Source organism: Salarias fasciatus (genome assembly GCF_902148845.1).
Source record: "Salarias fasciatus chromosome 7 unlocalized genomic scaffold, fSalaFa1.1 super_scaffold_4, whole genome shotgun sequence".
Lineage (NCBI taxonomy): Eukaryota > Metazoa > Chordata > Actinopteri > Blenniiformes > Blenniidae > Salarias > Salarias fasciatus.
Genome location: NW_021941229.1, coordinates 16,433,346 through 16,455,006, shown reverse-complemented (window position 1 = coordinate 16,455,006; position 21,661 = coordinate 16,433,346). Strand labels below are relative to the sequence as shown.

The window sequence follows — 21,661 nt, the reverse complement described above, 5'->3', positions numbered from 1 at the left end:
TTTCAGGGCATTAGATGTTGTTCGGACGAGATCGATCAGCTGGAAAGTGAATCCTTCCTGTGCGTGTTTGCTATGGAAAGATTCAGTGGGGTGGCGAGCAAATAAATCTGAATTTTACAAAAAAAGATGATGAAAGGAGATGACCAATCAAAAACTCAGAGTTGTGGTTAAAACTGAGGAACAATCTCTTTACTAATTGATTTTGTTTGTCCCATCACAAATTTTCCCCAAAATCTAAGATGAACACAACTTAATTACTTCAGACTAAGTTACACACGTTGTCTAGTTGGTCATACAACTTAAATGGAGTAATGACATATCAATATGCACAATTTGGGACTATTGGAAGACACAACAAAATGCTGCCAGTGTACCACAAAAAAATGCACAAAATACACCTTTATACACCATTGTAACTTATATGGCTTTTTTTTTTGGCCCATTTCACTTATATTCCATAAATTAAGGTCAGCTAGTAAACAGGGATGATAAAAATCCCATAATAGGTGCAACTTACTGTGTCCTAATGTACTGCAGTGCATTTATTTGAAATGGGGAATACATAGCAAATTGAGACATTTTTCGTTTTGGGATAAACAACTTCTTTAGCACCTGAAATCATTTCTGAGCTGTTTGCACTGAGCTTTTGAATCTGTTTCAGTTTATCCCTGCTTCTGAGAGTTGAGAGAGTGAGTTCTGACCTCTATCACAGCACGAAAACCCCTCTCCCCTGGTTGAGTTATCATCTAAGCTTTTCGAAAGGCCAGGGGAGACTCACACAGACCAAGACTGCGAGCACAGAGTGTATCAAACACTTCTCTAACTTGCAATGCTGGAGCCGAAGTAAAGGTTTGTGTTTTTTTTTTTTTTTCATGATTTTTCAAATAGAAAAAGCATGTGTGTGCCACCCCTCCGAGCAGCCAACTTGTGCGCGTCCACCCACACGTGAATGTATCAAAAAAGAATTTGCGTTCAAAACAAAATGTACAGCACAATGGCAGAAATCCCATAATCACATAATCATGACCGAGCTGAACAGAAATGATTTATACACTGAATTTAAAGTAATTCTATATTGAAGACTTACCCAAACAAACACACAGAAACAGAATGGTAAAGACATCAGGCTGATATCACATACTGTCAGCGGTGAATGATCGGAAGATCGTATTTTATGAGGTAAATGAACTGTGCCAAAGACGACGGAGACATTTGTGTTGGCCCATCCTTGAAGCTCGCTCGAGGAACGTCTTTTCTCCCTCAGCAGCGGAGTGTGGAGAGCTGAAGGCAGAACTGAGCTGGAGGAGGTCATTATTCCTGGCTCCAGTCTCAGCGATCCGTCTTGTGCGCGGACACCTCCGGCGGCGCCCATTCCAGCTCCACCTCTGTTACCTAACCTCACCTCCCTCCTCCTCCTCTCTAACCCGGCCCATTCTGGCTCCCCCGCATAAACCCTCGCAAACACAACGGGAGTGATACAGGCATACCCACACACACACACACACACACAAAAACATTTTTCTCATCGCATCTCAAGATATCACACCTTTGTGCATTTCAGCTTGTTAATATTTATACAGCTCACATTTCCATACTTGTCATGCAGGCAGATGCAGAGCATATGGCTTGTTGTCTGGTAGTGAATGATTGAATAATCAGTTTGTAACCTTTTGTGGCTCATTCTCCAGGTGTGTCATTCAAGCCTGGAGCGGATATATACTGTGAAAAAAGGGAAATGAATAAATTACATTGGGTAGATAGTTAGGCTTCATGTGGAGAAGCAGGAGAGCTCATAATGACTTCTCTGTAGAGGAGTCTCGCACATTGCCGTGGAACATTTTTTTTCCCTTTCTCCCCGTTCTTTCATTTCACACCCCTTTCCACCCCCACACTCTGCTGTACACTCTATTTCTGACACAACAGCGATGAGTAATGAATGGTTTTGCCTTGCATTGGTTCTTAACAACTGAGTGGATTGTATACAGTGTGTTCTGTATATTGGGCTAATTAGTGTTGTGCTGGCACACCCTGGCAGGGCATAGGGAAAAAAAAAAAAAAAAAAAAAAAAAATCCCACTCAGTGGTTCCTCCTACGTTGCTGCCGCAGCCCGGTCTGCAGCCAGCCTTGTTTGCCAGTGGGAGAAAAAGTGACAGTGGAAGGACACAAAAAAACTGTGTCCTAATTTAGGAGCTGGGTATTTAAAGGACAATGAGCACAATAGTGGGTCATTTGAAACGCTCAGGAAACAATTGAACCTCACAGAGACCTAAATATGGATGCTACTTTTCTTTTGTGGAAAGTATATGTTTAGTAATGTATGATTTATTTCTTATGGCAAGGGAGTTAAAAAAAAAAAAAAAAAGCGGCTGTAGGTGAGGGCAGGGCACATCCTGGACGTTTCACCGGTCCATCACAGGGCAAACACACATTGCACTCCCACGGGCAATTCGAAGCAACCACTTTACCTCATACACATGTTTTTGGACAGTGGGAGGAAAGATGTCAGACTTTCTCACGATCAAATAGTTTGTTGTTATTGGCTGTTGAGCTCCAGATGCAATGCAAAGCTTTAAAAATGGCGGGTCTTTATAAATGGGCCTTCAACTATACCGTCACATTTAGCCTTCATCAATCAGTCGTAAAAATCAGTGCTCTGATCAAACAGATTTCTGATTTAAAACCCCTTTTCTTCTTTCATTACAATAACTCCTTGTAAAAATCGTTTCACGCTCTCCCCCAGAGGAACATCCTCCTGCGGTTTCCTCTCAAGTTGCCCCTGAACATTAGACATGTAGACTCCACTCAAGAAAAACTGCAATTAATACTTTTAATACGTAGAAGGGGGTCATCAGTCCGTGACCCGTGGAGCGTATTCTCCTACAGCGTTCGAGAATCTGATCGCTTCTTTCAATTAGTTTTTGGTGTGACTTATTTTTCGCTTCGTTTCGTCTTCACTGCTCTGATAGGCATCAGCGTGAGCACAGTGGAGCTGCTGGAGCTAATTGTGAATATTGTGCATGTTGTTTACTGCTATTTTCTGCGAACCCCAAGCCCAGGCACAGGGTGTTGGTGTTCTCGTACTGTGAGAATGTGCTGAAAACTGAAACCAAACACATTCACCCCGACAACATTTGTTCATTCCAGGAACAAGGTTAATTCTGCGGCGGTGACTTTCGGCATGAATGGAAACCCGGCCAATGCAATCCTTTAAGATTATTTGAACTATTTCGCTCCTTCATCTGTCATACTTCAAACTGCCTAAATCCTTCACTCAAGCTGCCATTTTACAATTGGTTTTATTGATTCTGGTTGTAAAAGGCTCTCCCTAAGACAGCCTCTTTAAGCAGGATTTGTGTCACAGTACGGAAGATTCGCAATTTTATGAGACTTGTAATGCCACACATCACTATGTAGCTTCAGTTTTTATGGAATGGTACAAGTGAAGTCCACACATGCCTGCTTTCTGTAGTAGGTCCAGAATGTGTTTTTTTTCCCCCCTCTCAAGGTCAGATTGCATTTTCTCATGAATTTGACTTGGACCATTTTGAAATGCACTGAATTCTGTAGAAACTGATTGACCAATCTGGCATTTCTTTTTCTTACAAATTGTGTAAAATTATTTAATCCAAAATATATTTTTTTACATCACTATTTATTGGGATTACATTTATTGTGATCGACAAGACTTTAGGTCCCTGAATGCCAGTGCTGTACTACTTACATGCACACACACACATATCTACTGTAACAACACGTGTATCTCAGATCAATGTCACTGACTCTCCACCAATGCTTCCTGTCCTCTGATGTGACTTGTGTTCTGCATTGGTCTTCATTTTTTGAATACTACTCAGTGTTTCTGTATCGTGTGCTTCTCTTGCTTCTTCTTGCTTGAGGGTGTTCCTTTCCCATTCATTCTCAATCCTCACCTCTTTGTAACATTTCCCCTCTATTCCCCCATCTGTATGCTTTCTAGTTCATTCTTACCTCTTAGTGATGTGGTGCTGTTCATATTGGCACACTTCCCTCCAGCATGTGCGCCTGGTCTCTAATCTGTCTTCTCCTCTCCATCCTGCCTCTCTCTCTCTCTCTCTCTCTTTTTTGCCTGCTTCCTTCTCGGGCTCTCCAGGTCGAAGTTTCCATCTCTCTGTCTTTCTCTCTGTCACTTCGCTGTCTCACACCAGACAGCCTTCCCTTTATGACAGCTGACATGTGGCAATTTCCTCTAGTTAATGACAAGAAATGTGCCAATTACCTCTCCGGATGTTTCTCTGCCAATCAGACACTAACGAGCTGATTGTGTGTATGTGTGTGAGTGTGTGAGTGTGTATGTGCGTATCTGCATGCTTTCAGTCTGCCGGCACTAGACTGAGTTGGTCCAGTGCGATATGAAATGTAGTCTTCTGCAGGATTTTAATCATCTGAAATCTTTCCACGAGTTTGGTGAGGAGATTGGTTTACCTTTTCATCTGGCTTATTTTTAATGAGTCCTAATTATAGTCGCTACTGAATAAATGATTGGTGAACTGTTGCTCACTTTTGCTCTCTCATGTTCTCACTCCTGACACGAGTTCTCACCACTTTCTATCCCTTGTCACTCTGTCTGGCGCCCGCCCCCCCATCTGCACTGAAAAGCTCTTTTGTTCAATTTTTAATTACCTTCCCGTATAAAAGTGCTCCTGCTATCAAAACTCAGAACGTTTGGAGAAGCCTTCTCTGTGATTGGCGTAAAATTGGATAACCATCTCTTTGTATCAGCTGTCAATCTCGATCCTAAGAAGAGACTTTTCACGTCTTAATGCCGTGTGCTCGGCACACTGATGCAAGCGCTATAATAGAAAATATTTATAATGTTTCAAAAAATCATTGTTTCTCTTGTTTGCATCATCTTAAGTTTTTTTTTGTTTTTTGTTTTTGCATTGAAGACTGTTCCTTTACTTTTCATGCGAGCAAAAGGCAAAATGGCAATCATTTCACAGTCATATCTTTGTTCACTAAATGTAGAAGTCTTGCTTTCTGCTAGTCTTGTAGTATTTTCAGTTTCATTCTGTACTGAAGAGTGACGCTGACACTGCAGCACAAATATCAGCACAAAAATGTTGAACTTTTTTCCCATGGACGCACTGCTGCCTTCATTATAGTCACTAATCTGCTTTGCCTTTACTCAAATAGTTCATCGACGTGTAATAACTTCATAAAATTTCCAATGTAAATGTGATGTAAAGAAGCTGCAGGTCGCTGACTTATTGCTGATTTCCTGTGTTGTGAAGCTTGAAGTGTGACGGTCGTGACAGATGTCCAACTCATCACAGCAGGTGTCAAAGCAAATTAATTTTCATCATGACAAAATTTCAGCTCAACAGCACAAAGCTGAAAAAAAAAAACTAATTTTATTTGCTGACCTGTCTCATAGGGATGTAGTGGATGTGTTCACAAACCCTGACAGTGTGTTGTTTTCATCATCCCTCTTAATGAAAGAGTTTAGATCATGCAAGTGGCTTCGATCCCGTGTGACTATGGGTGGAGGCAGGGTAGATAAAATGTTCCAATCAATTCTGAAGAGACACCATTAACTGAAGTATTTTTTTACCAAAAAATGTAAATATATTTCAAATGCAACAGTCTACAAACATGTTTTCATGGGCAAATGGTCCTGTGTATGTTATACTTTGCAACTTTCAATAATTCAACAATCTGCTGCTAATGAATCGGCAACAGACACCACAGCAGACCTGGATGAAAGCTGTTCTGGGAGCAAAACAGAAACCTGCATAATAATGATTCATGATCTTATGACCTGTTGTTGTTTCATTTAACCAGGTTTTTCTGAAAACATAGATTTTTTTGTTGTTGTTGTGATTCCTGAAAGAAGACTGTTACAGTCTGTCTGACTGACAGGCAGCGTTCACCTCCTGCATTGCGGTTTGCACCATGCTTCATTTCGCTGAACTGTACTTGTGGAAGGTTTTGAGTCAGTCAGTAGACAGCGAGTGATGGAGTTGTATCTCTCTCGGCTGTATGAAATTGATTCAGCTGATACGCGTTTGTGAAGGAAAACACTCATAAGCACCGAATCAGCAGAGGATATACATCACGCTCAGAGGTTTTCCTGTAAAGCTCCACTTATATTAACTTTGCGAGCACTGTTTGCTCAAATGGAAGCTCGCCATCGGGGAGTGTTTGGACGATGGGAAGACTGAAATAATTGTGTAGCATTGAAGATATTTCCATCGGAGGCTCTCCAGGGCGTTTCCTCTGCGGGAGGGATGGGAGGTTTCTTGCAGAGGTGTGCTGCTGATTTTCTCTTTGATATGTGTCGCTTGTGAAGCTGGTGATTCTCGTAACTCACTGCATGTCACAATCACTCATCTTCTCTTTTGACGAAGTTCTGACAACACTGGCGTTACAACAATGGCCCGTGTGTTGTACATCTCTGCACCACTACATGCTGCTTCTGTGTTGTTTCCTCGGAAATCTAACAACAACAGCGAGTGTTTTGTCTCAGTAGGACCCATATCAGGTTATTGCTCCACTTTTTGAGATACTTTATCTCTCATGAGAGAGAGCCTTTATAAACATCCCGCTTATCTTTCCCGGTGCTGTTCCTTGGTGTCTTATCTCTTATCAGGCCCTGTTCCTCATGAGCTATCACAATGCACAGGAAGTTAGCGGCTTTGCCAGACCTCCTCATCACCGGACAGTTTCTTTGAAGAAACGGCACAAAAAAAAAAAAAAAAAAAAGAGAGAGAAATATTTTCAAAATCAAAGTGGCTGCAGAATATAAGGTCGCGCATGTTGTTCTTTTGAAAACGCCAAACCTTTACACCTCTTGAAGAGGAAAGAGGATCTTGCTGAATTACAGCCAAATAGAGGCTCCAAATGATCCCCTGTTCTATGATAGTGCCAGGAGTTCAATATCAGTATCATTTAGAGAAATGAAACTCATAAGTAAAGGTCAGAGAGGCTTTCTGCTTTTGGAATTGTGGAGAGTTTTCTTTTCTCCGCCGTCTGACAATGCCCCTGTTACCCGAGTGCTTTGTTCTTGGGAGAGAGTAAAAAGAGCATGATAGCTATTGACTTTTTGTTGCAGGACCTGGGAGACGTAAACAACCGTGCTCTAATCCTGGCGTTGACCGTTATTTGAGAGGTTACACCGAAGCAAGAAAAACTATAGCTGCTTAAAGGCTGCTCTGCGATTTTTCCTCACAATTTAGGCCAAAACTGTCCTAAATCTCATCTCACGTCCTCAGACATGCACTTTCATTTGCCTATTTTTTTTTTTTTTAACTTTGACATTATTCTATTTGTCTTTCTTAGGTGGAATGGTTGAAGAACGAGGAAATTATCGACCCTGCAGATGACAGAAACTTTTACATCACCATTGACCACAACCTGATCATCAAACAGGCCCGACTCTCCGACACGGCCAACTACACCTGCGTGGCGAAGAACATCGTGGCCAAGAGACGCAGCACCACTGCCACGGTCATCGTCTACGGTAACGTTTCACTCTGCGGCGAGCGGCACGCTCGACGAGATCAACCGTCTGATGTTGTCTCGCTCAATTATTCACTTTTCATTTGCCTCAGCCCTTTTGTGCTGGTGAGCGCGATCCAGCGGATGTACACGTTAGTGAAATGTTAAACAGTCTGACCGGAGAACTCGTCCTTCTGCCAGCGCAGTAGAAAATTGTTTGTCTCAAAGGTCGGCTCAACTCCGAGTAAAACAAATCTCAAAGTCACTCTGCATAAAGCAAATCCCCCTCCCGCAGTGGGTAGCATTCACTTATTTTGTTCCTGCCAGAAGGTGTGCGAGGAATGGAAGATTTGGGATTTTCTGAACTGCGACAGAGGTGCTGATGTGGCTGAGCCGTACTTAAAGAGACCCCCCGCCGTGGATTCACACAGACTCACCCACAGCCTCCCTGACATCAACCAACATGGCTGTTATTGCACAGCACGGCTGTGACGCTAAACTCCATCGCCTGCTGGAGGCTACTCACGACAGAACAAATGACACATGAAGCAGATGCTCCTTTGAGCCCGAGACGTTGTTGTCGGTGTGAAATGACTACTTGCTTGATGGCACATTTAACTGAGGCCAAAAGAGCTCATCCTGTGCTCGATGCACTCCTTATAGTACTGCAGAGTTTCCTCTGGGAATTGCGGCGTTATGTATCACAGTATCTCTGTTGCAGACACAAAAGTGCACGTAGAATTGGTATCCAAATACTGGAAGATACTGAATAAAAAGAGAGTGCCTCGCAGTGAAAACACCGACATGAAGTACAAAAATGATCAAATAAAAAAACTGATATCATCAATAGGCCCGACATTTCAAAACAACCGCTTCTTCCTCACTTTTTATCAAGCCTCTCTCTTGCTGGAAGTGTGGTGTTCTTCTCATCCTTTTGTTTTGGCTTTCCGCCGTTGCGCTTAAGTGAAGTCTGAGAATAATGTGGCCAGCTGGGGATCAGCGTTAGGGCGATGTAGAAATATAAGAGCGCACATTTCAGGGACAAGAGTCTCCGCCAAGGCTTTCATGTCTAACGCAGTCTATTAGGACTAAGTGTCAAAAAAAAAAAAAAAAAAAAAAAAAGGTGCTTTGATGTCAGCTCGTCCTTTGCCTCTTCAAAATGGGATACTCACACATTGATACGCAGTTGTGCTGTATGTGAAAGCAGGATGAGAAAACCCCGAGGATAAAGGAGATTTGCGTCTGATACTAGTGATGAAAAAATGAGGATAGGCCGCGAGGTTTTTTTTTTTTTTTTTTTAGTCCAGTGGTTTCCATCCCAGCCCACTACAAGGACACTGGAAACAGGAGTATAAATTGACAACAGAAAAATGGGTGGTGTGAGAGACAAGAGAAAAAAGAGAGGAGAGAAGATAGAGCTTTAATCCACGGAGGAAAGACAGCAGACGGTAAAAAAAAAAAAAATATGGGGGGCTTTGGTGGTTTTCCCCTTGAGCCCAATATTTTGGGCTTCACTCATAAGCATGTCACGCTGGAAAGTCAGAAGCTCCAAGGGGCCCAGATTCGCCATCTCAAATGCCACAGACTTGTTCTCAACCACAAGCCCTGGTGTCACTCCGCACTGGATTTAGTCGCTGACAGAGATGGATGAGAGAGGGAAGAGGGGCATTAGGAGGAATCAGTGAATGGAAAATGCAGCAATCTGACCAGAATTTACTGTCTGGCTGCACTGGAGAGCAGCGACCCAACATTTCAAGGCCAAAATACAAATATTTTAAAGTACATATACAGATTAGAATATTCACATATATCAAACAGCAATTGATGGTTGTGGACAAAGACAACACAATGAAGATATCATGCTTTTAGTATGCATTTCTTGATATTTTTTGCGATTGTGGCCAAATATTAATGAAATATGTTCTTATTATAAATCTGTCCTGTTTAATCAGCCATGTGTGTTGAGGGGGGCCCAACAGCCTGGACCAACTCTGGATATTCTATGAGGAGGAGCTCTAACCGCTGCACCACCATGCAGTCGATTCCCTTACTCCACCCTTATCTTTCCAGCTTATTGGAGTCATGTCTTTTTTTTATTAAAAGTCATAATTCAGTTTTGTCAAATCGCTGTTTTTGACGTTTCATCTCAGCTGAGATAGAAGAAACAATTGTATTTGTGTTTAATGTGGGGTTTTTTTTACCTTCTGTTCCAGTGAATGGCGGATGGTCCACGTGGACGGAGTGGTCGGTGTGCAACAGCCGCTGCGGCCGCGGCTACCAGAAGCGCACGCGCAGCTGCACCAACCCCGCGCCGCTCAACGGCGGAGCCATCTGTGAAGGCCAAGGCATCCAGAAGCTGCCGTGCAATCCTCTCTGCCCAGGTAGGGCATAAAGTTACAGTACACCCACCTATTGGTGGGTGGAGAGGGTTTAAGTTCACAAAAACTGAATGCTAGAGAGAGAAAAAAAAACAAAAGTTTCAACTCTGTGTTTACATATTTCACTGTGTTTGTGCCTCCTCTCCCACATATTCTCGCCGTCTCTCAACGTGCCCCGCTCACCCACACACGCACTCATTTGTCTCCATCTCCTCCGCCATTCGCCATGCCGTTCACTCGTCCCACGTCTGTCCTGTCTGTTGTGTGATAGTGGATGGCCTGTGGACAGAGTGGAGTAAGTGGTCCACCTGTGGGACAGAGTGCACCCACTGGAGGAGGAGAGAATGCGGCGCACCGGCACCCAAATACGGGGGGAAGGACTGTGAGGGCCTGGTGCTGCAGTCCAAGAACTGCACGGACGGGCTGTGCATGCAGAGTGAGTACCTGACTAATCCTCTGCTACTCTCTCTGACCTGCCAACCAGAGAAATCTCTTCACCCTTTGACCAGAAGTTTCTCTGTTCTCTTTCATCGCCACGCTGTGTTTCACATCCACACATAACACTCTCGCCCTGTCTTTCACTCAGCCTGTTTCATCTCGCTCATACATAAACGAAAAGACAAGTTAAAATGTATTTCTGGCAGCGGTGTTTGGATTGTTTTCTTCTCGTTTTTCAATGAATAATACACACATACCGCCTCATTTGATCTTAAGTGGGCTGGACAGGTGAAATGAAAACACAACATTCTATAAACAACTATAACTCCAAATGTTTTCCTTTTGTTTTACTGTGAAGGTATATGAGTGCATAAAGATTTGAAAAAGCTAAAATTACAAAAAAAATGTTCATTTCAACATTAAACCATCTTGAAATGTGTCACAATTTGAAGTATTTTTATGTATTTTTTTTAAGTGTGAATTTGAAACTTCTCAAGACACATGATTTATTTATGTTTTTCAAAAATTCACCTTCGATTAAGCCAACAGTAGAGCTGCCTTTCATGACTCTTGCTCTCACCTAAACCTGTGCTCTAAGTATGAAAAAGGACTTGCGTCTATTGAAAATAAGAAGTTATATTTTCTTGGTAATCTTTACACTGTTCCGGATAGCCCCACTGGCTGAACTGCTGTTACACTGAACCAAACTACAACAATATCACACTGCACATCTTTTCCTGCTGTCATCTTTGCTGGAAATACATGTTTTATAAATACTTGCTACATGAGAAAGCACCCTCACTTCTCATCTTTGTCACAAGCTGGGATTGTGGGAGTTATATTTAAAATAATAATAAGGTATTATATGGTAATTACATAACTGGATCCAAGTGGAAAACTGCTTCGAATACTACTTTAATTTAAAAAAACTCTGGATTCCGTCGGTCCAACGAGAAGAAAAAGATGCCCACAAGAAGAGGCATGGAACAGACTGTCTTTTTCTTGATCTGGCCAGTCCATGTGCTGGGAATTGAGCATGTGCTGTCCATAATTATTTGGTACTGCAAAAACTTCAAAGTATACTAAAAGGCACCAGGATAAGCCAGAGTTCTTCTTTTGTTGGTTTTAGTGTTTTGTTACTAACAAAAATGGTCCGAAGCCAGTTTGTGGTGTATCCAGATATTTTCCTGCAGGCGGTGAATTGTTTTTGCGCTTCTCTCCCTTCTTCTGAGTTAAAAACAGCCAGAGTTCAGTTAAGCCAACAATCCTGCTCCCTCTGCCTTATAATGCATTCACAGATTGGAATCATGCTGCAGTTGCTTTGATGCGTGTGTGAGTGTGAGTGTGTGTGTGTGTGTGTGTGTGTGTGTGTGTGTGTGTGTGTGTGTGTGTGTGTGTGTGTGTGTGTGTGTGTGTGTGTGTGTGTGCGCGCGTCCTCACTGCAGTGTTCAGTTGTCACAGTGTAACGTGTTTAACGCCTTTAACTTTATTTGCTAAAATAGTCCTTGCCTTCATCTCCGTGCCTTTTATACCCAGAAAGGGAAGAAGTGAGGGTGTGAGGGAGCCGGCTGCGAACACTGCACAGTAACCGAGTTAAACTTTGTGTCTAGTTTAATAAAATTCATCTCCAATAAACATCTTTGAAGGTGTTAGACCCACTCACTGTCACAGATGCCTCCGTCGTGTGTATAACCCATTACAGATGGCGATTGTGACACTAATGATATAACAGCGGCTCGGCAGCGAGATGTCTCGAATTTGATACAGCTGGCAACTGCGCCGTGCAGCTGATCTAAGCTTTTGCAACACCGCGGGGTTGTAAACTGCTACCTGCCTGATGGTGTTGATGTGATGTTGAATGGTTTGCAGTTGACATCACATTGGCCGTCGGTTTGCGTCCGTCGATTCAGCCGGCTCCCCGTTCGGCATCCAAAGTAAATAGCGCACTACATATACGGAGAACAGGAAACGATGACTTCAGTGCTCTGTGATTTCATTTTGCGTTAAAAGTTGACCGTCCGACAGACGCATTAGCTGATTTTATAGCCAAGATCATATGTCTAACAGCATATAGAAACATCAGGGAGGAAATCTATGGGGAGGCTGAGACAGACTTGCACTTATTTGTCTTGCTCTCTCTATTTTATTCCCCTCTGCAGCAAAACATATGTTCGCCCCTCAACAACACCCCGGCCTTTTGCACACCCTTTGCAACTCAGCCTATCCCAGAAGCATTAGTTCACGGTAGATTGATGGCCGGTTTGCAGAGAAAATAAAGCCATGATCGTATAGATTTAGGATCATTTCAGGAATTGATTTTTTTTGGAAGCTAAGAGGGTGAAGCCACTTATGTCAATGCTAATGACCATTTCCACAGGCATTTAGGAGCGCGCCCCCATTATCTGAAAGCTCACATTATGGCAAATATGATTGGGAATGGAAGTTGTGTGCAATCCGAACTCACCTTGGACCCGATCTGCTCCCCACAGTGCCGCGCTGCGATCTGAGCAAACACGTGTCTCTGGATTCCGTTGCAGCTTGATCTTATTTTCTGTTGTTTGAATTTATTTAAATCTTTTCCACTGCAGTCCATCACTGAAATCTAGCAGAGGAATTTGATCCGACCAGTGCTCGAAATAGAACTGAGTATGCAGCGTTCTGTAGCAACAAAAACTGACCCGAGCTGAAAAGGAGTGAGTTGTGTTATAATTTGCTTTGTAGACCGTTGATCACATTTAGACTGTCGGAGAGTTTTTGGAGTCAGAGTTTACAAAGTTAAGCATCTACCAAAGGGTCTGGAATTGTTGCACTCATGTTGCCCAAAGGGAACTTCTTAACTCCAAAATGTGGATGTTTTAAAAGTTCGCCGAGTTTGACCTGTCTAAATTTCTGCTTTGTGCTCCTCCTGTGGTCCGTCCTCCTTGATTCTGATGCTGTTTTTCCAAGCGTTTGATAACCCTGCTCACAGACATGACATTTTTCTTGACATATTGATCGTGAGAAAGCAGCTCCAGCAAGGGTAAATGCTATTATTGTTATCCAACACTAGACAATCATGACTCTCAGCTGCACTCCCGCCATCCACAGACACATTCACAGTATGTTTATAGATTGTTTTCAGGTTTTTATACAATGTAAATTCACGTCATTATCTATAGGAATCCGTTTCACTTCACTCATATGACGCAAAGTTTAGAGGATGGCGGTTTATTTCAAGGTGGTGGGAAATTTGTCATATTCAGAAGAGTAATGGTTGAAACACAGACTATGATTTCCGGTGCTGTGATCTCCTCTTCCTCCATAACTCTGTACTGTCAGTGAAGAATTATCTGTGTCTGGGTCTCTGAGGTTTTTTTTTGGTTTTTTTTTTTTGGTTTTTAAGAGCCCACCCACTGAAGCGTGCTTTTACTCTGTAGGTTCAGAATGAATAGAAACTCTACAGGATGGGTTCAAATGGGCCATCAGTTAGACTGACCCAAACAGCCCCCACCCCCCCCCCCCCCCCCCCCACCCCCCCACCCTCCCCACCCCACCCCTACCCGGCATCCCCGTTGCCTGATTACATGTACACACCAGCCCCATCTATCAAGCCATTGATTTTCCTGTCAGTCCGCTTGTCTGCCTGTGGCTCTCTCCCTTTTCAATAAGGACTTCATTGTTTGTATAGTTGTTTATGGATGTCCCAGGGAGACTGAATATTATGTGCACTCGCGCGCTGTCCCCCGTTGCCATTCTGGCCGGTTTCCACTTCACTCCAAGCCGCAACAAAGCCGACCGAAAAAAGCCCAGAAGGGACCTGGAAAATATTCTCATGTCTCCAATTTTCCAAATCACCGTCCTTCAGCATTCTTACATTTCCTGCTCCTTCTAACATAATCATTGCTTTTATCTTCTGTTTCCTGCTCTGCATCCGCCCTCCAGTGACAGATGCGAGGCTGTGGGTTCTATTGACTCTGCTGGAGCCCACGCTTTATCAGCCCCTCCATTCCCCCTCACCTGCCAGCATCAGTCCTTCTGCTGCCGAGGCACTAAACCCGGCTGATGGATCGCGCCGCTCCCTTACAGAACCTCCATGTTCCACCCTGCTTTTCTCATCCATCTCTATACTCCATACACACACGCATGAAGGGGAGGGGCCAAATCAAGAAAGATCGCTCCCCAGCGTCATCACTCCTGCTCATGAGTTTGTTGCTGTCTCATTTGTTGAGTTTGTTTTTTTGTTGGGAATTTGATTTTCATCATCCCTCTTCCCCTCTCCCTCCTCCCTCACCCCTCCTGCTCTTTCCCTCCTGTCCATGACCCCTCCTCTCTTCAAGGTTCCTTGTTTCAGAAGTCCTCTGAGGCAAAAGACAAGAGTGATTTGGGAAATTCATGTGAGTTATTGTTTTGTTATTTTATTTGTTTTTTTATGTTTTATTATTTTTTTATTTACATTATTTCTGCCTTCATTTTGATGTCTGTGTCTGTTTCTGCTTTGATTTTGTTGCTGTTCTGTAACTCCAGATAGTCCATTAATCAATTATTTGGAACTTCTTTTGCAAATCCCAACATCACACAAGTGGTATTTTCGCCCTCAAAGCATAAAATAAAAACACGTATACAAAATCAGATGGAAGATATACATCCAATTATTTCAAATCCACCTTTTATTACGCTACTTCTTTCCTTTATAGATTAAAGTCTGTCATCCTTGTTTCCATTCAGTTGGTACTTTCCTGAATGCGAGTTGCTTGTTTTTGGCCGGTTCTCTGACCCTGAGCCTTCTCCGCTTCACTTTTTTGTGTTTCCCCTCACGTTCGGCTGCTGCTTTGTCTCAGCTCACTCACTGTGTCCTGCAGCGAGTTTAACTGGCTGCAACTTTCCAGAGGAACACAATATGGTGGTGAAAAAGGCAACAACAGTTTTTTATTAATTAGTTGGCTTGTTTTTTGTAAAACCAATCTATATATTAAGGGTCTTCCTCTTTCTTTCTTTCTTTCTTCTTTTTCGTATGTGGGTGGGGGAGTCTTGATAGACTTGATGATCATCTGCGGATTTCTGCAGTTTTAGGATTTCTGTCTTTAAATAGCCCCTGACTGACTCATTGATCGTGGGATCAGGGGTCTGCTGGTGATCGTCGGAGTGCTGCCGTTGTTGCAGGACTCCTTGTACTTGTAGTTACTTCTTTCTTTCTCACTCTAGCTGCGTGTTTAGCGTTGTTTCAGTGCTGTTGATTGAATTTGGGATCAGTCCAATGCCTCGCTGGTGCTATTTGGTTGATGAGTAATGATTTAAATATCAAAGTGAGAGACTTTTTCTCTCTCTCTCTCTCTCTTTTTTTTTTTTTTTTTGCACAGCATTGTGCTGAGTTATTCTTGGTCTCTCTTTCTCACCCTTCGTCTGTAAATCTCTGCATCTTCACAGAAAATGGAGCGTTCAATAATCCCTTTCATTTTCATTTCTTGTACTTTTTCCCTTCTCTGACAACTGCTCATGTTCAAAGGGATGTATTAATCTAAGTGATACATTTTAATGCGTACACTTAGCAGGTTGCTGCCTTTATCATCAAAGCGTGGATAGAAGATTGTTTGACTGAGGAGATATATGTTAAAAAACTGCAGGGAAGCTCGGCGGAGGGAACACAGTGAAATTACATTTTCAGCCTTTCATCACGGGCTCTCTGCTCTGTTTTCTGTTTGTGTCTGTGCTAGAGGAAGTGGGGGCTTCATATAGATTTGAGCATGTAGATTTAATGTCGTTTGTTAGTCAGGAAAGAAAAGAAATAGCCAGATCTCACATATTTTCTAAAGAACTGAGTGAACTAAAGTCTTTGGGAACACGAGAGAATTAACACCGTTGCCCTCGCAATTATAGCCATTCAGTAAACCTAGCCAAAAGAAACTCTCCACTTTTTTAATTAACTGTTTATAGTGTGGCTGAAAAGGGAATGAAGGTCGCACTGATTTTCATCTCAGCGGAAATTCTTTAGGAGCTCGACATGTAATGATTTTGAACTGAGTTGAGTCATGTACGTGACATTCAATGCGAAGTTCCGACGAGTTAAAACAAAATGGAAGTGCGTTATAAAAAAAACGTCGGTTAACTCCTGACTAGGACTCGTCGCCGAAGCGCCCTCGCCTTCCTCTCCCCGCAGTCCTTTATCCTCCTTCCTGTGAGGGAACACAAGAGACGCAGTCTGAGTGCCATCTGTATCTCTGAGAGGCATGGGGCTAATTTACACAAACACACAGCCTTCATGCATGTCTTCAAAGCGCGGCGCGCGGCTTTATGGGTAATACTGCCATCTACTGGAATGCAGCTGGTGAAATTGACATCTTTATCAAAGAACGAGTTATATTCCTTATCAAAACCCTTTTGGTGGAAAATGGGAATCCACTTGTTTTACTTAGTGTTTGCCCCCTGGCGCGTTCAGCCTACATTCATGCGTTGAACAATGCACGTACACAGTCCCTCTACTCGCCTTCTGGCCTCTAATCACCACCAAAGAAGACTTCTTTTTTTTTTTTCTTTTCTTTTTGACTGTTTTTTTGTTTTTTTTTTCCTCCATTTGCCAGTTTGGTGACAGTAAAGGACATTCTTCATCAAACACCGCAGAGAGTTCAGACTGTCAGTAGGCATCCATTAAAAGGTCTGATCTGTAATGAGCGCCTGTCTGAGACTGTCTTTCTAACAGCCAACATCCAGCCATGCCAGGTCCTCTAATCACAGAGGTTTCTCCAGCTGGAAAGTGGACAGAAAGAGTCTGGGAGGGAGACGGAGATGAAAAACAATTTGAGAAATGCAAGCTCTGCCTAGATTGTATCTGCACTGTGTAGGAACAAAGACAGAGGACAAGGCTCTGAACTCCAACACACAGCACATTCATTTGACGATGAAAAAAGAATCTAAATCTCTAGATCTTCAGCACTTTTGAAGTCGCTTCTTCTACAGACACACTGTTATTACGTTGCTTTGGAACATCCTCCTTTTTTATTTAATTGTGGTGATTCTACAGAGTTTATCATCATTATTCTTATATGTTAGATTAAACTCTGGAATTTTCTGTGACTTTGTAAAACCACTATTTATTATATTTTAACTACAAACAGGGGCTTAGATCAAGAATACATTTAGCAGATTTCTTTGTGATCAAAGCATAATTGTGCACCTTTTATAGAAATACATAGGTGATGAGGTTAAAAGTGCAGAAGATCTGATGGATTTTTGTCAGATAGAAAACACTCTCACTCAATATATTATCCACTCTCTTTCTATACAATTAAAGTTTTCCATGTGGATTTATGGATATCTGAGAGGGGTTTGTCAGAGCTAGTCAGCATAAACTACAATAATAAAAGAAATGAAGTAAACAGACAAGAGATATACTGTGCACATTTATTTCCCAGTAGATGACTATTAATATCCGGCTCAATCGCAAAGCAGGATATTAGTCTGCTGATAATAGCTTCATTAGAGAAAATGCTTAATGCAGCTGATGTAAACTTATGAGATTTTAAAGGCCTGTTTTTCTATCTGTGTTTTTCTCTCTTCCCACCCTCCCTCAGTGGCCCCCAGCACAGATGATGTAGCTCTCTATGTGGGGATTGTCATAGCGGTTATCATGTGCCTGGTTATCTCCCTCGCCGTGGCGCTCTTCATCTACAGGAAGAATCACCGAGACTTCAGCTCCGATATCATCGATTCCTCGGCCCTCAACGGAGGTTTCCAGCCCGTCAGCATCAAGACGGCTCGCAAAGGTGGGTCACATGAGAGATATGTGCTTCTCGGACATGTTTAGATAAATGAACATTGAGTTTTCTTTCCATCCATCCGTCTTCTGTGTAGCTTTATCCAGGTAAAGGTTGCGGTGACAAGTTGGGGAACACCCTGGACAGGTCGCGTTCAATCCTACGGGTGATTTATAATCACCATTTATCCTCATACAGATGTGTTTGGACTGTCACTGGAAGAAAACTTGCACTACACCACCATTTTGACTCGGTTTTCTTTTCTTTTATAGTTGAACAGCACGACAAGGACAAGTAGAGCTTGAGACATAGTTGAATTCCCTATTGATGAAATCAGTGTGTCATTTTCTGACAAAAAGGTTAACCATGCCCTCATAAGCTGCTAAAGCCTCCTTCAACAGGGAAAAAAAAATATTTTGTGCTGTTTGAAACCTCATTGGTATGTTAAGAAATTAACTACTCTTGTGAAGAGAAGATGGCGTAATATACTTTTTGAAGTGGAGCCACTTATTTTAAAAGGTCTGATCTTTCAGCTTATAGTTCATGGAATCTGTTGAGCAAGTTATTGTAAATGTTTAGTTTATATTTCATTGTGTATTCTTTTTTTCTCACGCTGAATCTAAAAACACTCTGATGTTATGATTAACAAATAATAATACAAATAATTTTATTTATTTAGGGCTTTTATGAAATTCAGATACTGTTCACTTTAAAAGCAAATACTGTGCTCTCGAGAGAGTTAGGTGGAAAATTAGCATTTTGAAGTAGAACTTCATAAAAGGATCTTTCTGTCAATGGTGTGGTGACAGTTGCAGCTTTCTACTTTAAAATAATAGTGTTGTAAACAGTTGGCTTGATTTAATGGATATGAAAAAACAACTGAAATGAGAAATCAGTATTTGTCACCTGCAGTGATTGTGGTTGAAAAACATCCAGAGGCGATGTATCAGATGGCTGTGTTAGAGAAAAACGGTAAAAGTTGGTTTTGATGTTTATAACAGTAACAGTATTTGTGGGGAAAATACACGTAATGCACTGCAGCCACGTACTGTATTCCCAAAGCTGGAATAAAATGGTTGTTTTGAGGGCCTGTTGACACAGCAGAGTGAACTCAGAAGAAAGTTGTGTGACTTTCATTAACATCTGTATCATTTGTAAACTCGCGGTGTTGAAAACAGAGGGGGTGGTGAATTTGGAGGACGCGGCGCCCCCGCTGCCCTCGCTCCACCCACTCAGCCTCGGCTATCGAGCATTCATCCTCGTACCTGCCGGGTAAACCGAACGTTAGCGGTGCCATCTGTTACTCATGAATCACAGCTGCGCGCATAACTTCTCTGACTGAGAAATGTTTCTGGGTGCTGAAGTGGACTTCCCTAATGAGTGAAAAACAAACGAGAACAGCCAAGCGGCGGTCTTGCTGATTGCTGCCAGCACTTAATTTCCTTGTGGTTATTTTGGTTTCAAGCTCATTTCCTCCCACTTACTTCCCCTTAGCCCCTGTTAAGACATTTACTCTGCCTTCCACATGACACACTTATTTCTTCTTTCCAGCTGATCTCCTAACAGCGCCCCCTGACCTGACGTCGGCCGCTGCCATGTACCGCGGCCCAGTTTACGCCCTCCATGATGTGGCAGACAAAATCCCCATGACCAATTCCCCCCTGCTGGACCCGCTTCCCAACTTGAAGATTAAGGTGTATAACTCCTCAGGTTTAGTGACCCCGCAGGACGACCTGGGAGGAGAATTATCCTCCAAACTGTCGCCCAAGCTCCCGCACTGCCTGCTGGACAACAGCGACAGCACGATGGGCCGCCGCGCGCAGACGCAGACGCTGCTCCGCAGCAGAGATCCGTCCTGCACCGCTCTGGGGTCCTTCAGCTCGCAGGGAGGACACCTCATTGTGCCCAACTCAGGTACTGAAACAAAAACAATCCATCCATCCTCCATAGAACAAAAATCCAAACAAAGAGCTGTGTGCTGTTAGAGCGAATCCCGGCTAACAATAGGCGAAGGCTGGATGCTCCCTGGAGAGGTCAGCAGTCCTTCACAGGACACACACACACACAGAGGAAGGAGCACACGTTTGTGTGCACCGAATGAAAAAAAAAATAAAGGAGCAACTTGTCATTTTGTTTATTGAAAGATAAAGATGTGTAATAATTATTAGGGAGCATTATTCTTTTCATTACTTCAGATGATAACTGATTTGTTTTCGTTCATTTAGTGGACAGCAACACATCGATGAGTTCAAATTCACAATCTTCTGTCGGTCCTGGTTCAGTAAATAATGCTTTTAAGTGAAAGTTTAATTAAATTGAACATTTTTAACACAAAAGGATAATAAAAAAAATTAAGCTTCAAATTACTTTCGGTGTTTTATTGTTGTATAAATAAAACTTCAGCCATTAAAACTGACATGTCCTACAGTTTAAGAACTGACTTTCCTAAAAATGCAGTATTATGTGTTTCTAAGATTCGGGGTTGATCTTTACAAATGCTTGGATAGAAAAAAGATAAACTAGGTGGTGTAAATTGTTTTCTACAGACAGACCACTGCTACCTCTGCTACCTTTCCTGTTCTACGAGTGCCTAAACAGATGTGACTTTGAAGTAGAACGCCGCGCCATATGCAACCCATCAGTGCGCCGACTGCCGCATGACAAGGGTTGATGGATACCTAAGGTGTGCGCACTCCAAGTACCGGAGTAGAGGTGTACTGTTTCAGGCAGCTTACATTAGCCGCGCTGTCCTCACTTCAAACGCATGCGGGCTGCTTGTAACAGGCCGCAGACGCATGTCGACAGGCACACACAAACCAGCAGTGGCATTAAAGGATACACAGACCTCTCATATTTCTGAAGTTGCTCTTTCTTCGTCCTGATACCTGTAAAAGGTCCTCAGCTGTTGACTGTTGCTCAGCCACCTCATCATGTTACATAGGCAGCAAAGAGGGAAAGCGCACATTCGATACTTGATCTGTTTGTATGTCTGAGTAATGAAATATTTTGTGAGGCTGTCAGCGTGGCTGTTTGGTATTTTGCATCTTAAAATGCTTCTCCCGTCTCTTTGAAGCTTCGCTGCGAGGCAGTGCGATGCTGTGCGAGACGTCCCCATGGCAGAGTTGTGATTACCTTGCTAGCTAGCTGGAGAAGCTGTCTGTCACCTTTTTGAAAAGTTCAGTACAAGGACATGGGAAATCAATGAGCTATCAGAGAAACCCCCTCCAGAGAGGGAAACTGCATCTTGTGAGTGTGTGCGTGGGTTTGTGTGTGTGTGTGTGTGTGTGTGTGTGTGTGTGCAACAGGGACTTTGAGGGATAGGTTCCTCAAAAACACATGGGACAGGGCATCATATCAAATCAATCTCAGATGGAAAAAAATGTGCATCATGCCGGCTGCCGCAATATGGAAATGCTATGAAGAGTGGAGAGATCATTGATTTTAGAAATGAAATGCCACATCATTTCCCGATGCCATAGGAGAAGGCAATAAAGTGCAATAGTGTTTATATGTGGGGGACTGAGGGGCAAGGCAATTATCACTATATTTCTTGAAGAAAAATACTAATAATCACTTTTCACTGTGGCTTTAGATGCATTTTCCTGATGCCACACTGAACTGAGACGTGCTGCTTACACGTAA

The 21,661-nt window shown here is 42.7% G+C and overlaps 1 protein-coding gene across 4 annotated transcripts in view; it reads left to right on the top strand.

Moving 5' to 3' along the window:
* unc5cb (unc-5 netrin receptor Cb) overlaps positions 1-21,661 on the top strand; it is a 109,873-nt gene that overhangs the window by 78,171 nt on the left and 10,041 nt on the right. The window contains exons 5-10 of one of the 4 annotated variants that reach the window (XM_030084795.1): positions 7,318-7,498; positions 9,690-9,857; positions 10,126-10,290; positions 14,609-14,665; positions 17,837-18,028; positions 19,571-19,933. In XM_030084795.1, the coding sequence (XP_029940655.1) occupies positions 7,318-7,498; positions 9,690-9,857; positions 10,126-10,290; positions 14,609-14,665; positions 17,837-18,028; positions 19,571-19,933 (1,126 nt within the window). The remainder of the gene's footprint in view (positions 1-7,317; positions 7,499-9,689; positions 9,858-10,125; positions 10,291-14,608; positions 14,666-17,836; positions 18,029-19,570; positions 19,934-21,661) is intronic. The other 3 variants (XM_030084797.1, XM_030084796.1, XM_030084798.1) reach the window with 3 other exon arrangements.